Raw genomic sequence first — 18,263 nt, 5'->3', positions numbered from 1 at the left:
TCAGTGTCCCAGTGCTCTGTGTGCAAATCAGAATTGTTTGCGTTCCTCCTTGCATTATCCTCTCCTCGGCAAACACTGAATGACAGGAAATTACGCTTGTGACCTGCGTCACTCAGTTCAGTAAATGTTCTTACCTTTACATTTCTCTTGGTTGATCATTTTAAATAGAGACCCGAATGAAGTATTTTTTTTTCTCTCTCTTAATTAACTACTCAAATTATTAGTAAAATATTCAGCTTACATCTTCGCGTTACACGTTTTGATGTCTGGAAAGAATGGCTTGTGCAGCGACCCACAGGGTCATCGGTCCACATCTTCTATGTCTGGTACTAACTAGATGGCTTTCTTCTGGGCTGGTTTCGTTTTTAAGAGATCTCAGGGGGAAATATTTTACAGTCTTTTTTGCTATAACCTTTTTGCTGTCAGGAGCAGCTTCTTCAAAATTATTAGTAACAACCAGCAACGTTTATTAAACACTACTGGGTCCTGGTCTCAGTGTTTTTCATATATTAACTCATTTAATCCTCACAACATGCTGTGTTACAGGTACTGTTATTACTCCACTTGACAGAGCAAGAGACTGAGGCGTGCACCACATACACACCTTTGCCCCGGGCACACGGTGGGACGCCAGGATTCAACTTCAGACATACTTTCCCATTTTTATTAATTAACAGGAAGCCCTTGACGTTATCCCATTTTGCAAAGGAGCCGGTTAAGTAATTTACGCACAGTCCCACAGCTGTTAAGGGCAGAGCCAGGGTTCACACGGAGGGAGACTGCAGAGGCCACTCACAGAGCCACTGGTGCGTCGCTTCCCAGGCCTGAGATGTACTCCTTCCCTGCCGTTCCTTCAGTGAGCGGAGAGAGAAGGAAGCGAAAGGCAAACCACTGGCCTTCAGGGAGCAAAGGAACATTTGGGGAATGCAGGCGTGGAAATACATCAGAAATACTAGAGATTAAGGAAAAACGTAACTATTAAGAAGAAATTTTTAGAAGTGTGTATGATACTGTGAAATCTGAATTATTAAACGTACTAACGGGGCTTCCCCCTTTGGCTCGCGTTTCTCTCTGCGCCGCATTTTCTCAACGCTGCTATTTTGAGCTCCTCCGCAGGGCGGGGTGACAAAGGCGCCGCCGCCGGCATTTTCTACCCGCGGCTCGGCCACCCGGCCGGCTCTCTCTCTGCACCCACGGAATCCCCGAGGCCCCAAAGCACCTCCGGAAAGGATGCGCCGAAGAGCGGCGGCTTTCCTCGCCCCGGAGTGCGTTGGCTCCTCGACGGTCTCCCAACAGCTGCTAGGCCATCATCGAGGCCGCGATGCCCCCTCCCATACAAAAGGCGACCTTGAGCGCCGGTAACAGGAAACACCCAGTCAGTTTTGGATAAATATCAAAATACCCTAATGGGGGGCTTCCCTGGTGGCGCAGTGGTTGGGAGTCCGCCTGCCGATGCAGGGTACACGGGTTTGTGCCCCGGTCCGGGAGGATCCCACGTGCCGCGGAGCGGCTGGGCCCGTGAGCCATGGCTGCTGAGCCTGCGCGTCCGGAGCCTGTGCTCCACAACGGGAGAGGCCACAACAGCGAGAGGCCCGCGTACCGCAAAAAATAAAAAAATAATAAAAAAAATAAAATACCCTAATGGGATGAAGCCAATCTAAATGTGTAAAAGTGTTTAATTGCAGTATACTTGATGAAATAGTACTTTCCTACCTTCAAGCAGGCACGTGTAAAATAACTACCCTTACAAACGGTTTGCAGTAGGAAGGGCCATAGAGACTTGCTCTAATAAATAGAAAGCAATCATGTAATTGACATGTTAATTATTAATAAATGCCTTTGCATGGGAAAAAGGGAGCGGAAATCAATTTCATCTTCACAGCCTTTCTATTTCCTAAGGACAGACACTGTCTTGTTTGTGTGTTCTCTAGAACAGTGTCTGTCACAGACTGTCCACAAGTATTTTTGGCATGTTTGTCACTAATTGCAAAAAGTGAGGGTCTAGCCTTAGTTTTGCAAGGAATTAGGAGTATTACCTTGGGCAACTAACAGGGATTCTGAGCCTAGATTCCCCTCCACTTATCACTCCCTTGTATGTTAGTGTCTGGGCCACCCCTTACAGCTACACACGTTGTACACTGGCTCAGCCTTGGTTTTATGCCTTAATTTGTATAGTGTGTCTTAGGAAGCAGGGAACTTCTAAGTAGGTGAGTCTGAAGAACGTTTTATTCCTAAATTACTTGGTCAAAGAGGCTTTTCAGAAGGGTTTAACGTGTTTTTCTCTAAAATAAATAAGATGCCATCAGAACTCTTCCTTCTCCTTCTTTCATTAAAATGTTTCTCGCAGATTCAGCAAAGGCAAACTTCAGACGATACCTAGTTGAAATGAATGCAGTTCCAAAATAGTGAATTGCACATTAATAATCTTACAGCTATTCCAGTTCAGAGGAACAACATATAAATGTTACCAGTTGGCAGCCCACTGGCTACTTGAAGAGTGCCTTACAGACCCATGGCAACCTTGGTGTCACCATGACCCAAGATTTCAGTCTCTGCTCTTACTCTCAAAGTAAACTAGATTCAGCCTCTCTTCTACAGAAGTGAGATGTGTCTGCCACATGGATTCATGTTTTCTCCCCGGACAGTGCTGCAAATTGGAGATCTTCTTCTTTGGCTTTTTCCAAAGGCTGGTTTCTGTGCAGATCACTCCCCCTTCGGTTTCACTCATTTTTTGTTTCTTAAAACAGTTTGTAATATACTTGATATGTTCACTGCTTCCTGTTACCTTTATTTTATGGTTAAATGGACATTGCTAGGCAAAAGTATTAATTCCATATTCTATACGGCTTTGTTAAAAAATTCTAAATCTTTATCTTGCCCACAGTAGCAAAAACAGATTGTAGTAGATCATTTTACAGCAAAAGGTGGTTAATGCCATGTTCTTTTGATGCTCAAATTTAGCCTTCAAGTTAAAAGGTTTAAGCATGAATTTTTCTTAGCAGACTGATAATCATCATGATTTTATCAAAACCTGGGAATTAGGGAAGAAGTAAGGAAAACAAAGTACCAATCAACTTTAAGAAAGAAAAAGGAAAAACATAAAGCAACACTGATTTTGACTAGTGTGAAGCTAATTATTTTACGTTGCTTATTGAAATCAACAGCACACAGAGTGCCAGCATCCCCTCCCCTCACTGAATGACTAAGCACCTCGCGGGGCGTGGTCATCCGGTGGACTTGTACCACAGGCCTGGATCATGACAATTGTGGATGGCAGTGTAGAAACGCAGGATGTGGACGTGCAGCTTTACTTTACATCTTAGCAAGGTGCCTTTTCCTGAGGCTCACAGCTCTGCCCTTTTTTTTCAAATGTTTGTTTGAAAAGAAATGACCGGTTTTCAAATCTTTAGGAGTTGGTACCATGGGTCCTTTCAGAAGGCTTCCTGCACCTGCCGTCAGGTGAAGCAGATCAGAGCTCTCCCTCCAGGGGGCGCCGTTCCCATGCAGTCTGTGGGTGTGCACAGGGCACAGCGGCTCTGAGCCTAGGGAGGACGCAGGTGCTCAGGCACCTGTGACGACAGTGACTGAGAATCCTTCGTTCCTTACCGTAGGGATTTTACTGTTTTATGCCACATTTGGCTATTGAATTAAGATAATACAATTTTACATTTTTTAGGTGAGGACTTACTTTTTCTTATACTTTGTTTGAGAAATAAATTTAATATCTGTGCATCTTGAAAGTAAAATTAGGCATATGATGCAATATATAATAAAAAGAATTTCACTGATTGAAAAGTTATCTTACATTAATATTGGAACAGTTTCTTTCTATTCCTTGACAAATTCTAACCATTGTCAGTGTCCAGCAATAGTTACTGTTAATATTTTTTTCCTCATAGCAATCACACGAGATAGAGAATCTCGTATCACGCCCTTTTTGCAGAAGGGGAAACTGAGCATTGTGTGTGAAATGTCTGCGTGTGTGTGGCCTTTCTGAAGGCCACACACACGCAGACATTTATGCCCCTGCTCCTTGAGGGCCTGTTCTCTCAAGACTCACTGCTCTGAAGTTAGATACTGGCATCGGACTTACCATATGTCCCCCAAGCCTGTGTGTGACGTCAGCCTTGGCGGCGGTGGTTTCTCCAAAGACGCGCTTCTACACAGAGGCAGCCAGCACGCACACAGCTCCCTTCTCCGCGTGGCTCTCCTCTGTCACTGGCTCAGGGACCTGCCCTCTCCACTCTGTGTAAGTTCTCCCTGCTTTGTTCTCCTTCAGAGCGCTTGACACCACACGACATGCTCTAGATTTGTTTATTAGCCTGTCTCCTGCCACCAGAATGTAAGCTCTTTGCCTTTGCTCATTGCTGAATCCCCATCTGTTAGCACAGAGCTGGCATATTAGAGGCTCTTAAGAACTGTTTCCTAAATGGATGAAGACAGAGTGTTCCAGAGACACTGGTATACCTTCTTGACCCTGCGTTGATGCTTGATGGGTATTGGGTTGACTACTCAATGCTTAAGAATTATCTTTGGGAGATGGCACTAAGGATCATGGTTGTCTGGTTTTGTTTGTTTGTTTGTTTTGCGGTATGCGGTCCTCTCACTGTTGTGGCCTCTCCCGTTGCGGAGCACAGGCTCTGGACGCGCAGGCTCAGCAGCCATGGCTCACGGGCCCAGTTGCTCCGCGGCATGTGGGATCTTCCCGGACCGGGGCACGAACCCGTGTCCCCTGCATCGACAGGCAGACTCCCAACCACTGCGCCACCAGGGAAGCCCATGGTTGTCTGTTTTTCTCTGTGCTTTTATATTTTCTATATTGCGCATGCATCACTGTATAATTAAATTTTTAAAGGAGTTAAACTTTGTAACATATATGGGAAAAAACACCAAAAGTAACATATGTGGGAAGAAAACTACCAAAACTACCAAAAAAACTACCCAAACTACTGAAGTCATACTGTAAGGTAATAGGTCTTTTCTCCTCTTTTACAAGCTTTATGTAATATTATTTTTACATTTTGAAGACTTTTTAAAATGCATGTTGACCTAGGAAAAAATATGGTGTCATATATCAGTTCAAAAGATAAATTATCGCTGTTCCCACAAATAGTAGGATTTAATGCAACTTGGAGTAAGTTCACTTTCATTTTGAATCTGCATTTGTGGTCTTTACTCAGTCAGTTTCTCTCCTGAAGCAGTGGCTGGAAGTACAGCATTGTGAGATCAGTCTGAGAGAAAGGTAGCATGGGAAGAAGGTTTTTTAAATGTAACTTTTTTTTGCACAACAAGGATCTTACATCCATGAAAAATACTCTCAAAATCATTTGTCATTAGAGAAATGAAAAGTAAAGCCACAACAGTATCCGCTACACACCTACTGGAATGGCTCATATTTTTTAAAAATTGGCAATATCCAGGATGTACAGTAGAGCAAGTAGAACTCTCATATGTACTGTAGTGGAGTTTCTTACAAAGTTAAAAATGCACTTATCATACAACCTAGCACTCTCATCCCTAGAGTTTACCAAGAGAGATGAAACATATATCCACTCAGAGACCTGTGTGCAAACGTCAACAGCTTTATTCGTGATTGCCAGAAACTGGAAACAGCCCGAACGTTCACAGAATAGGATACTACTCAGCAACAAAAGGGAACAAACGACTGATAACGCACAACATTATGGATGAATTTGGAAAGCACGGTGCTGAGTGAAAGGAGCCAGACACGGCACACTGTGACTCTATTTATGTGACATCCTGGGGAAGGCAAAACTGTAGGAAGAGAAATCAGATCAGCGGTTGCCAGGGGTGGGGATGAGATTGACCACAAAGTGGCAACTTTTTGTCATGATAGAAATATCCCATGTCTCAACTGTGCTGGTGGTTATAGGGCATATATGGTTGCTGATGCATATAAATTCTACCTCAATAAACATGACTTAAAATTAGGTAGTGGATGGCTATGTGAAGTGATGATTACTGGCCAAATTTAGCCCTAATTCACAAGTATGTTTATCATAGTATATAGCTAATTATCCATTTATTTTTTTTCCCACTCAGGGTCCGCTGTCTGTTCTATGATTTGTGCACCGTTTTACCCTCCACAGCAAAGGGGAAAATAATACAGGACTTTGCGTGTAGCAGTTGGTCATAAGTAATTGTTGTGTGGTTGAAACTGAGAAGTAAAATAAACGGAAGCATTTAATGATTCAATAAAAGCAGTAAGCTTGGAACATTAATTGTAACTAGCAAATTTGAAAATTTAGAGTCAGGTACAGAATTATCTGTGATCCTCTAAACTAATGATGGTGACTTGAATAGAGTCTAGCTCCGGCTTCCTCTGTCTGGTGCTTGAATACAACTCCTGGTGGGTTGAAATCTGAATTCATTTGGTGACCAATTTTCCAAAGCTGGTGTGCCAAGATGAACCCACTTGAAAACTGTGGGCTCTCGTACTTGGCTGCAAGACCCGTCCAGCTGAGGTGGGCTGGCCCAGCATCTGCAGCCTTCATTGTGCTTAATGCTGGAACCATCTGTTTTCTGTCAGAGCTAGTGCCAACAAATTACTAATCTATTAGAGAAACATGGAAATAAGATTGCGCTTCTCATTCCTGGCTTTTCCTCTCATATTTTGCTTGGCTTACATATTTGGTTTTTGTTTATTTTGGGGAGAAAGATATGTTATCGAGTAGGCAAAGTGGGGGGGTGTGTGTGAATCATTTTTCACTCCTTCCACACATTTTCAAAAGATGGAGAAAAAATCATATTCATGCTTATTGATAATAATAGTATTATTGTTGGTGATCATGGTGATAGCTATCATTTTTTAGGTAGTTCTATGCTTGGCACTGAGCTAGTCACTTTCTACCTGTTCCCCGTTATTATTGTTACTTTACCTGGCAAAACTGGTGTTCCGAGAGGTTAAGTAGCCTGTCCAAGGTCATGCCCCTAGGAAGTGTCAGACCAGTATTCAAACCCAGTTTCTAGAGCCTCTGCTTTATCCGTTGCTGCCTCTTAAGCCATTTAAAGCCTTTAGAAACCATTTTTATCCAGGCATGTGAGTTTAATGAGGGAAGTCTTGAAAGTTTCAAGGAGAAGAAAAGGGGACTTTGTATTTCTTCTACCAAATAGAGGCCTCTATAATTAGAACATATTCCCTTGACATGTGCTTTTGAGTGCCAGTTCGTGAAATCAGCCTAACTGATTGAGGAAAAATAAGATTGGGGGCCCAGCACTCAATGGGCCTTTCTAAGGACAAGTGCACGCGTGCGTGTATGGGTGTGCATGGTGGTTGTGCTCTGACGCATACTCCACCCGGTTACAGAATGCTTCCTGCTGTGCAACGAAGACCAGCTGCTGAATTGAGCAAAGTGATTGAAACCTAGCTCTTGTCTTCTTAGTACATAAAATGAATGAAAAAGCTGGAAGTCAAGTAGAGGGTTACTGAACATCTCAGTTGTTTCTTTGTGTTCATTAAAATACAGCCCCTGACTGCCAGTTAAACCCAAGGTGCAGGAACCCAGAGTGACAGTATTTCTCTGTTCCAAGTATGAACGGCATTCTACTTCAATTCTAAGCAGAATTCCACAAAACCAGGGACCTTACTCTCATATAAAACTGCATTGTGGGCATAGTCTGCAACAACCAGGTAAATGCTTGTTTTGTAAAACAAGATTAAAGTGTCATTTCACTTCCTTCAAAAGCAAAGTGTACGTATGTTTTCACTGTATAAAGTTTCGTACCAAGTGAGTCGCTTATCAGGTGTTGAGGGGGGTGGAAACTAGCTGCAGAGCAATAGCAAGAATATGTGAATTGATATCATTTGTTCAAAGTGTAAATGAGTTTGTTTCTTTTTAATAAAAGCAAGAGCCAGAAAGGCACCGCTGGATCTCACTGATGTTATCAGATAATTTGGAAGCGAAGGGCTGTGAGGTCAGTGGGGCGGGGCGGGGGGAGTCTCCAACCTGCTGCAGAGAAGAGTTCCGAGGACTGTGCTCTGAGAAGGCATGGGAAGAGGCAGGACACAGCATCCTGCCCATTGTTCTGCGTCCCTCCCAACCAGGATGAGCATAAGGGGCCCTTTCCGCGGAGACGGTGTGATGGGAAAACCGACGGGGACCTTCTGTGTGGTCCCGTGGGACGGGAGATTCAGAGCAACCTCAGAACTTTTTATAAAGAACTTTGATAAACAGTGAATGTTCACCTTTTACTTGAAAACAGTATCAGTTTGATATACGTCTGCAAAGGCAGAGTGTCTTCATGCAAAGGCAGTTTAAATTTGAGGTGCTGGCGTAAAAGACTAACTCACAATGCAATTCGGAGGCACTTGAGGTGATGTATGTTGAAACTCTCCTGTCCCTTCCTTCCCTTCCCTTTTGTTTTCCTGTCCATTCCACCTCCTCGGATGGCCAGCGCCTCGCTCGGTTGTTCCTCTCCAGCCTTTCTTTGGCTTCCAGGGATGTTCAGGGGAAAGTAGCTGCTGGCTGTAACAAGTCACTTTCTGTGTTGCTGGAGCATTTTCTTAAGAAGCTTGTCCCAAGACCGGTCCGTGGCGGGGCTCAGCAGATTAGGGCCACTCTGGCCGGCCGTCGTGTTCGTAACGCAGGGGCTCCCGTTTGTGTGTGTGTTGCTTCCAGCCATGTCAGGGCTGCAGTGGCAGTTTAGCTTTTGTTTGGTTGGTTGGTTTTTTGCGGTATGTGGGCCTCTCACTGCTGCGGCCTCTCCCGTTGCGGAGCACAGGCTCCAGACATGCAGGCTCAGCGGCCATGGCTCACGGGCCCAGCCGCTCCGCGGCATGTGGGATCTTCCTGGACCGGGGCACGAACCCGTGTCCCTTGTATTGGCAGGCGGACTCTCAACCACTGCGCCACCAGGGAAGCCCGGCAGTTTAGTTTTGACAGACACCATCTAGCCCACAAAGCCTAAAGTATTTAGTCTCCAGCCCTTTACAGAAAGTGTGCCCGGCCCGTGGTCTGTGTGAACAGTGACCTTCACACCGTCTCCAGTGAGTAATACACTTCATAGACAGCCACGTAAGAGAGCTCACGTGAGGCACCTAACAGAGCAAATACCAGTCAGTGCTGAATAGTCTGGGCTTCTTGCAGATTTGTAGGTGGTCTGCACTTGAGAAGACCTGCTTTCACGACTGTGATGATAATGTGATGTAAGTGTGGTTTTCCTTAAGTATTTGAGAGGCCAGTCAGGGCTGTGGCTAGTGGGGTGCAGACTGTGGCTCTGAGGCATGTTAGCCACGTGACCTTGGGACAGGCCACTCAACCTCCCGCACCTCAGGCTCCTCCCTGAAGTGAGGGTGGTAATGACCGGGACCTCTTAGGCTTGATGTAAGCATTAAAGGAGGTGATGCAAAGAACTCGAAACTGAGCTTAGCACACAGTAAATATCAATTGCTGGCTTTTGTTGTTGTTACTAATCCAACCCAATTTCTGCTGGAAAACCTGGAGAAGCTCCTTCTCACCTTCAGAATAGGTCCCGGGCTTGGAAGCCTGGTATATGGGGGCCTCTTCCCTCTGTCCCCTTCTCGCGGCCCCATGAAGCTCAGCAGTGACTTGCTCTTGAGTTCGCCCCTTCGCTGTCTGTGCCGTCGTCCACGGCCTCTTCCATAGGCGCTCCCTGCCCTCTTCTGCCTTAATCACCATCTGAAAGTAACCCCCTAGCATTTTTGCACTCAACGTTTGAGATACTTCACATGTTACGTCATTTAATCCTAACAGCAACTCTTCAAGTAGACAGTATGGAAGAGGCTTATCTCTGTTTTACAGAGAAGAGAAGGAAACAAAGATTAAAACGACTTAGCTCTAAGGTCACATGGTCAGTATATATAGGGAGTCTTCCCTCAGCCCCAGTTCTCCCAGATCCCAAAGCCTGCCCCACACGGACGCCTGGGTCGCGACCCAAGGTGGTTTTTCAAAACCTTTCGCTCAACGCCCAACCATGGACAACCCCCCGTATCCCCACCCGACACAGACTTATTCTTCTTTCTCTTATGCTTTTCACAGTGCGTTATCTTTTTGTTTTTGTATTTTTTCTCATCTTACCCCTGCTACTCCACCTTATACACACACACACACACACACACGCGCACACACACACACACACACACACACACACACATACACACTTAGGTCGTGAGCTTCTCGAGTACAGGAATTGCATTGTATTTAACTTCACATTCCCTGTGCCTAGAACAGTTATGTTATATAGATGAGGAGATTCTTCCAGAAAGTAGTAAGGACAGGTGGAGGAACACTAATCCATATTCTACAGACACTTATCCTTTTGCATATATTTCATTTCAACAGTCACTTATTGGGAGGCAGCATATTTTATTGGTTAATTACATGGGTTCTATAATCATTTTGCTTGAGCTTGAATCCTAACCTACTAGCTTCATTTGTAAGTGGAGTCATGGTCGTACCTACATTTCATATAATTATTGGAGAAAAGAATGAAGTCATTGATGCAAAGCACTTAGCCCAATGTCTCACACAGAGTATGGTTCAGCAATTATTATTATTGAAGTGGCATTATATATGCCTTCAATTTACTTGAATGTAGTTTATGTGCACTCAATCAAAAGAAAAGGTGTGAAGGAGAGAGAAAACACAACTACTGCACTAGTCCAGGCCATTCTACTCCGTGAGCACGTGCCCCGTGTGAGCAGAGACGGGAGGTGAGACTGTGGACGCTTATCTCAGTCTGGGACCCTGCCTGCTTCCCATAGTGCCACCATCTCGCTGGGCTGAGCGCCATACCAGTGCTTGAAACTTATTTCATAAGACGTGGCCTCAAGTGCAAACCAGACACCAGAGGAAAGCCAACTGTGCTGGATTAATGTCGCGTTTCCACATGACACCTCCTGTGGGGGTTTGAAGGGTAATTTTGACCACATGTGCATGTTTTCTTACACCTTCTGAACCCTTTATCGTAACTGTCCAGTGTGGTAGTGGTGTAGTGGTGCAGTCTCAGATTGGTGTTCACCTGCGGACGGGGGGCTGAAATACTTACTTCAGTTAAATCTTGGTAAGAGTACAAGGTGCTGGATGAGCTAAAGCACCACTCAGCACTAGCATCCCGTGTCCATCCACAGATGGTTTCAGTGATCAGCCTGGGTCTCCCTCCGTGTTACAGTGGTCCTGTGTGGCTCTTTGCCTTTGGAATGTGCAGAGAGAGCGTATTTTGACTGCCAACCTCATCAGCGCCAATAGGGGAAAGGGTTAATGAGGAAAATGACTAATGTTCTGTGTTGATGACACTGTTGGACACAAAGTGTTTCCAGTGAATGTTTTCACAAGTTCAAATATTAAGTAAAAGGCTTTAATTTGTGTTTGATTTTTGTTTAGGTAACTACTCCAGACCCCCAACATATAGTGGGGTGCCCAGTGCAAGCTACAGCGGCCCAGGGCCCGGCATGGGCATCAATGCCAACAGCCAGATGCATGGACAAGGGCCAAGCCAGCCGTGTGGTGCTATGCCCCTGGGACGAATGCCATCAGCTGGGATGCAGAACAGACCCTTTCCTGGAAATATGAGCAGCATGACCCCTAGTTCTCCTGGCATGTCTCAGCAGGGAGGGCCAGGAATGGGGCCACCAATGCCAACCGTGAACCGTAAGGCACAGGAGGCAGCTGCCGCAGTGATGCAGGCCGCTGCGAACTCGGCACAAAGCAGGTATGCCGTCGGGCGGGCGGTCTGTGTGTGGATGTGTGCGCATGTGCGGAGCCCAGAGCTGCATCATCCCCGGCTCCCACGGGGGCGGAGAGCAGCAGAGGGTCCCTTGGCTTGGCCATTCCTTTCGTGTTAAATATATTCTGTACCATAAAGGTCAGAGAAGTAAATAATAGATCACGTTGTATGAGACATGGAAGAAGGAATCACTGGTGGGCAAGTCAGCTGTGGGAGGTTATTTGAAACAGCTGTGAATAGTCGCTGCACCAAGCAACCTAGAGCCAGTGGCACCGCGAGTGTCTTTGTGGTTCCACTTAACACAGTGAGGTTTAGGCGGGAAAGTCTAGAGCCTAAAAACTGGCTAAAATCTAAAACATTCAAAAAGAACTTCCCCCCTTTTTTTTTTTTTTACCTCACCATAAAAATCTTTATTAAAATAGAAACTTTGTATGTGTACATATGTGTACTGTGTGTGTTTGTCTAAGTGTATATGTGTGAGATTTATTACTTCACGGTCTTATGTTGTATTTTATTTTTCTGGGCATAGCTCTCTCTCTGTCCAAACCAAAAGGTGGTTAATAAAACAAGGATTATGTTTCTGAAACTTTAAGCTGATAGAGCAAAGGCTCTAGCCTCAACTACTTACTTGTTTTTAATCCTGAATTTTAAAATTAATTCTTGAAGTAAATACTTGACCTGTCTAAAAATAACTGAATTAAAAGTTTAGGAGGCAAAGCGAATATGGTTTAAAAGACTCACATGTAAAAATGTTTGAATTATGTTTAACATGTGTCAAGGTATGTTTTAAAACAAAGGACACCGACAGATATTTATGAACATACGGTATCTTCAGAAGAAAAGAGAGAAGATTCTGAGTTTGTCAAAGGGAAATAAGAGCTTTTGTGTGTGTGTGTGTGTGTGTGTGTGTGTGTGTGTGTTTAAATGTATCCCTTTGTTGCTTTTCCTCTGAAGTTGCTATTCGGGAATGTTAGGGACCCTTCCAGTCTCACTGTTTGCTCCACATAATAAAATGAAAGTCAGTCATATTCTCTCTCCCCCTCTCTCCCTCTCCCTCCGCCCCACCCCCCACCCTCTCCTCCGCGTTACAATTACTTAGGATCTTCTGAACCCCAGCGCTATACCTCTGAACTGAACCTATGCAGGCTGTAGAGAGAATGTTTTAATAAACCTGTCCGTGAGGACTGGTTTGGCTGGTCCAGTTGAAGTTCTAATTTAGGTTTAAATGACTTGTCCATTGTCACAACTCAAAAAGCACAAGTTATTTCCTTTTTAAGGAGTAAGTACTTGATTGCATTTGACATGAAGCCTTGGGTAGTGATCTGGGAAGAAGATAACTGTAGAGATTAAGGCATAATTGTTTGATTAAAATGCCTTGCTGTGCTCCCTTTCTGAATCAGTTTATATATAATTTTATATAAGTTACTGTATAAGTATACATCCATGCATTTTCATTTTCTATTTCTAATCGGTAGACCATTCCAAAGCCTCACCTTCACATTCCACCCATCAGAGCTCTCCAGGAGATTGAATGGAGACTGTTTATTTTTTGGCTTTTACGAAAGTCAAAGCTATGCTTCAGAACTGTAAAACTGAGATTGGATCTGAGAATCTTACTCCTCTCTCTCCTTTGCCCTGTCCCCCACCCTTTTTTGAAGGATTGTTCTCCAGCTCCACTGCCAGGTAGCTGCATGGTACAGAGTATCTTATGCCACATTCTGTAACCTCCACACCTATGTGTGGAAATGACATAATGGACAGGGGGATTCCTACTTGTCTACGGAACAAATCCAAAGAAGTTGTTCTTCTGTTCTACTTTAGGCCACCATACATTAGGTCGCCTGCTTATCCCAGCCAGTCTGGGGCTGGCGGACGCCCCATGTTTTCTTCCCAGCACCCCAACTATGGCAACTCTCAGGCTCCCATGATGAACCAGCCTGACCAGTACGGGTAGGTAGCAACATGCCCTGACTTGCTGCGGGTCCTGGGCATTTTTTTAAACTGTTAATGAACATGCCATCTGGCTGCGAAAGGAACACCCAAAGTAAGAGAGTGAAAGACCTAATAGGAAATCCATCTCAGAGGGGGCTGTCTTTTGTTTATTTTTGTTTGTTTTGGGTTTTTTGTTTGTTTTGTTCTGTTTCGTTTTTCATTCTCACCAGCAGTACTGTGGTAGTTTGGTGGAGACCTGCATGCCGTCCCCCAGATCCTGTCTTTGCATGGCTTCGGCATGGCTTCTTTCCTTCGTGCCTGAGAGGGAAACAAAAACTTTTATCTACGTAAAAGTAATGAAGTCACCTACTCCGGCGTCATGTCCCCCACTGTTGTCGTTGTGTCGTCTAGGACTTGTGTAGCACTGTTATCATGACTGTGTTATTGTCATTCCTGCCACTACCGGGACCTGCTTCCACACTCGCCCTGAATTCAGAGTGCGGTGGCCCCATGGAGCCGCACTGCAGGAGGCAGGGCTTAGGTTCTTAATAGGACTTGCGAGGGGCCTCGTGTCATCATCACTGAGCAGACATCTGCGCCAACGATTTCTATTATTTCCTTCTCCCAAGGAGGTTTAGAATATTAAAGTCACCAGGAGAATACAACCAAATAATGCAACACAGAATTTTTTTTTCTAAACACAGTGTTGCCATATTATTATCAATTTCGACACAGGAATTACATACAGCAACAAAAAGTATCTCTCTTCTTTCCTACTACAAAACTATAATATCAGGCTGTCACTGTCTTTAGGTTAGTAAATACTCTTAAAGTATATTATTATTTTTACCGATATCATTTAGCATATAGTAATGATAAGATTATCTCATGTAGATTGAAGAGTGTTAAGGGGTTAGTTTCAGCAGAAAGATACAACAATTTTGTAAAATAAAACCGGAAACAACCAACTAGCTTTGTTTAAAGACTAAACTTACAGAACCGTGTTTTCACTATTGTTATGAATGCATGACACAGAGAGCTTTTTTATAGCTTTATATTCAATATACATTTATTTAGGCAACAAGAGCAAATGATAATTTTGCAATTGAGAGTTCTAAATCCTGTAAACATGGCCCTAAATGTGGACCAACAAATAAAGAATTCTGTAAACATAATCCGAAAAGTGAACTAAGCATAGAATGAGGTAAACAGACTTATTTTGGAGAAATCGTCTTTCCTCTTTTTTCCTTTCTTGTGCTACTCTCAAGGTCACTTCCTGAGTTAGTAGGAAGATACCAGTGGGGGGAGAAGAGCATTTATCACCAGCTGCTAATCCATAGGATCTGTCCTCTACCAACTCAGGAGTCCTATTTAGACCCACAAAGCTAGTGTGGCTGTGCCTTGCCAAGCCACATTAAGCAGCTGTGTAAAATGAATTTAAATGGCATGCATCAGAGTAAAATGTCTTTCACTGGGGCAGAAAATCAATGTTAGCTAACCAGCACGGGAAGATCAAATCTGCATTTCAGCCAGCAGCATCCAGAGAGCTTCCTTAGAATACAACACCTCCTCCTTAATTAAAACTAAGAAAAAGGAAGATGTTGGAGGGATTCTTTGTAAATCACATGAAGCACAGTTGGCAAAGGCTCATCTTTGCAGCCCCATCTGTGTTAGCTCTGAATTTTGCCGTTTGCGTTTACACTATCCTTTCTAAAAAAGAAAGAAAAAGTTTTATTTCTATTTTAAATCTTCCTTCCTTTGCACTTTGCAATATACATAACCCGTTGTGCCCCCCTTTTTTTTTTTAAAGTAGAAGCTTGAATGTGAGAAAACATGTAGAGTACATGTTTCAGTGCTCTGGGTTAGGAAACTTGATTTTCAACATGTTTTTGCTTTATACTTAACAGCTCACTGCAGCAGACTTGTGTTTTTGCTTTTGTTCTTGTTTTCTTTCCCCACTGATAGCTCTGTCAGGGTAAAGTTAGGCTGGCAACTTGAAAAGCCAGTCCACTAAATGGCAGACTTGTCAGGAAGAAGTGGCCCAAGCCTTTCAGAAACACAGTATTCTCAGAGTTGGTTATAATGACTTCTTTCTCAAGTCAGAATCCCAAAGGGCCTAGAGCCTAAGAAAGAATCTGAAAAAGACAAATTAGTGATGAAGGGAGTGAGTGAGTGAGTGTGTGTGTGTGTGTGTGTGTGCGCGCGCGCGCGTGTGCGCACGCGCAATTAGAGACAGAACGCTAACTGCAGAAATGAAGGATTATGGCAATTATGCTTCAGGCTTTTTCAGCTAGTTGGATGTAAAATAATATAGAGAAAAAACACACAGATTAAACTTGTTAGAAGCTGTTTTACTAATTCCTTTTTTAAGGGTGACATTGTGAGAGCAGAGCTGCTGCAGTGCGTAAGTTAAAGAACATGTGGATGAACTGTTTTTTCTTTGTCACCTTTTGAGTAAAGGACTCCCTCATTTTGATTTTCAGACAATTTACAATAGAATGTGATGAATCGTACTGTTCCGGTACTAGATTAGCTGAGTAATACTATACAATAATTTGAAGTTAGCAATTTATATGTAATATCTGTCCAGGACCTCCCCCCATACACATTTGATATACTTTTTTACTCAGAAGATACCTTTCTGTGTTCAGTTTTAAAGCATTTCTAGATCATGTTCTATTCTTTTGAAGTAACGAGGAACAGAGAGTGGGAAATACTAGTTGTCTTACTAAAAGCCTAGTCGGGGCTGGCGGATGACGTTCATCGTCAGTCCAGTTCTGGAGCGTCATGTCGGAGGGACTCTGAGACACTGTCAAAGTACAGACGAGCCAAGGTTGGCCAGAAGTTTAGGAAAGACTTTGGCCTACTGCTTCTAAAGAAGCATTTCCATGAATCCCAGGCTATAACATAATCCTTCATATTTTTTGAATGATTGACCTCTATGCTTAACACACACACACGTAAAATAAATTTCCCTCGGTCATTTAGTGTGTTTTGCATTCATTCTTTCATTCTAGGCAGTACCCACCTGGTACCGTCCGACAGTTGACATCTCTGCCCAGTATAGCTGATCTGTGGCTTTGGATATTTCAGCGTTATCCAGATTTTTTTTTTTTTTTCTTGGAAATGAGCTCCCAGGGTGATGCATGACTTCAGTGAACTTACCGAAGGCCTGGCAAGCCCTAGACCTTTAAGCCATGGTAGATTTTGATTCCTTGAAGTCAGCCATCCCCCGCACCTCCTATATCTCAACTTTAATCAAGTCTTCGGTGACTTGAGATGGTTTGTGTCAAAGTCCTGGCACAGATCTTTAGGATAATATTTTCACCAGGGTAGGTTCCAAGAGGATATAGAATTTCAGTTGTACAAGAATAGAATTTTAGAGCTGGAAAGATTTTAGATGGCATCCAGTCTGTACCCCTCAATTCTATGATGAAGGAAACCAAGATCTACAAAGTTACCTGCCATGGGTTACTTAGTTAGTTACAGGCGGGGCACAGTCGACCCCAGGGCCCTGTCTCCTAGGCCTGTGGCTCTTCCTTCTACTTAGTGCTGTCTCTGTAGATTTTCTTTTTTTAAAAAATCTCTTAATTTTACTTCTCCCTCATGTCTAAAGGCAAATCTATTGATAACTAGTAGAAAGCAAACATTAATCAGTGTCTCATTGGAGATCCTATTTCTTGCATCGAAGTCTGAATTGTTTTTCTTTGCTCAGCCTTTGTTGTATCTGAAAGGAAGGGAGCGCTTTGCTGTTTCCACTCAGACTTGCCTGCACACCGCGAGTCGTTTGTTTCTGGAACCACACACCTTATGAAGTGAAGTGACAGTTTACTTGATGACACACAGTTGGGTTTGAATTTCTGTCCTTTTCACCCTTCGATTGCCCACCAATGGCGCTTTAACATCTTGCATTCTTCAGACTGGAGTGTAGCTGTTAAAATAAGGATTCTGGGTCGTGCAAGAGTAGAAACAGAAGTCGGCATTTTTACCCAGATAAATGCATACACCTACGTGATGCTGATACAAGCAATATGTGTCGTCCTCTTCTGTCCCTTTAAAGACTCCCCATTGAACCAACTTAATATCAGAGGAAGACTCTCAGACTTCTTAGGTTTTTTTTTAAAAAAAAAAGAAAGAGCAAAAACGAGTCAATTTGAAAAGTCTCATTTCTCCTGCCGAGGAGGGAATTTTTATACTGAATGTCACAACCCTGAGTCTGGAGACGTACATCTTAATTCTTAAGTCATACCAAAAGCTAGGATAACTGAAATTAGCTTTTAAATATTTTTGTTTTCCTAGTAAAGTAGGAGATTAGGGATTTTAATTAATATTATTTTCCAATCTTAGCCACTCTTTAACAGGGTGAATAAGTTTCATGAAGTCTTAACCATAAGGTAGCTTGATCAGTAGCGTCTAACAATTGATGTTGACGTGGCTGAATGTTTTGTGAGAGTCTGAGCAGTAGTTCCTCTGCTTGGGAACAGCTAGCTGCACGTACAGACCCTGGTGGATTGGGCCTACGTAGACGCTTATACCTGTGTCTTATATGCACCATCGTCCCCCCGCCCCCGCCCCAGCTTCCAGCAACTCTTCTTTAGTGGGGGGGGGGGTGTTTATAATTCATT

The 18,263-nt window shown here is 43.6% G+C and overlaps 1 protein-coding gene across 4 annotated transcripts in view; it reads left to right on the top strand.

Moving 5' to 3' along the window:
- Window positions 1-18,263, top strand: part of ARID1B (AT-rich interaction domain 1B) — a 412,194-nt gene that overhangs the window by 342,301 nt on the left and 51,630 nt on the right. For 3 of the 4 annotated variants that reach the window (XM_033404288.2, XM_033404280.2, XM_049695449.1), the window contains exon 8: window positions 11,364-11,691. In XM_033404288.2, coding sequence (XP_033260179.2) covers window positions 11,364-11,691 — 328 coding nt within the window. Of the gene's footprint in view, window positions 1-11,363; window positions 11,692-13,527; window positions 13,657-18,263 lie in introns of all 4 variants that reach the window. The other variant, XM_033404248.2, reaches the window with a different exon arrangement.

Source organism: Orcinus orca, chromosome 12 (genome assembly GCF_937001465.1).
Source record: "Orcinus orca chromosome 12, mOrcOrc1.1, whole genome shotgun sequence".
Classification (NCBI taxonomy): Eukaryota; Metazoa; Chordata; class Mammalia; order Artiodactyla; family Delphinidae; genus Orcinus; species Orcinus orca.
Note: the sequence above shows the minus strand (reverse complement) of the source record. Positions and strands in the feature narration are given on the sequence as shown.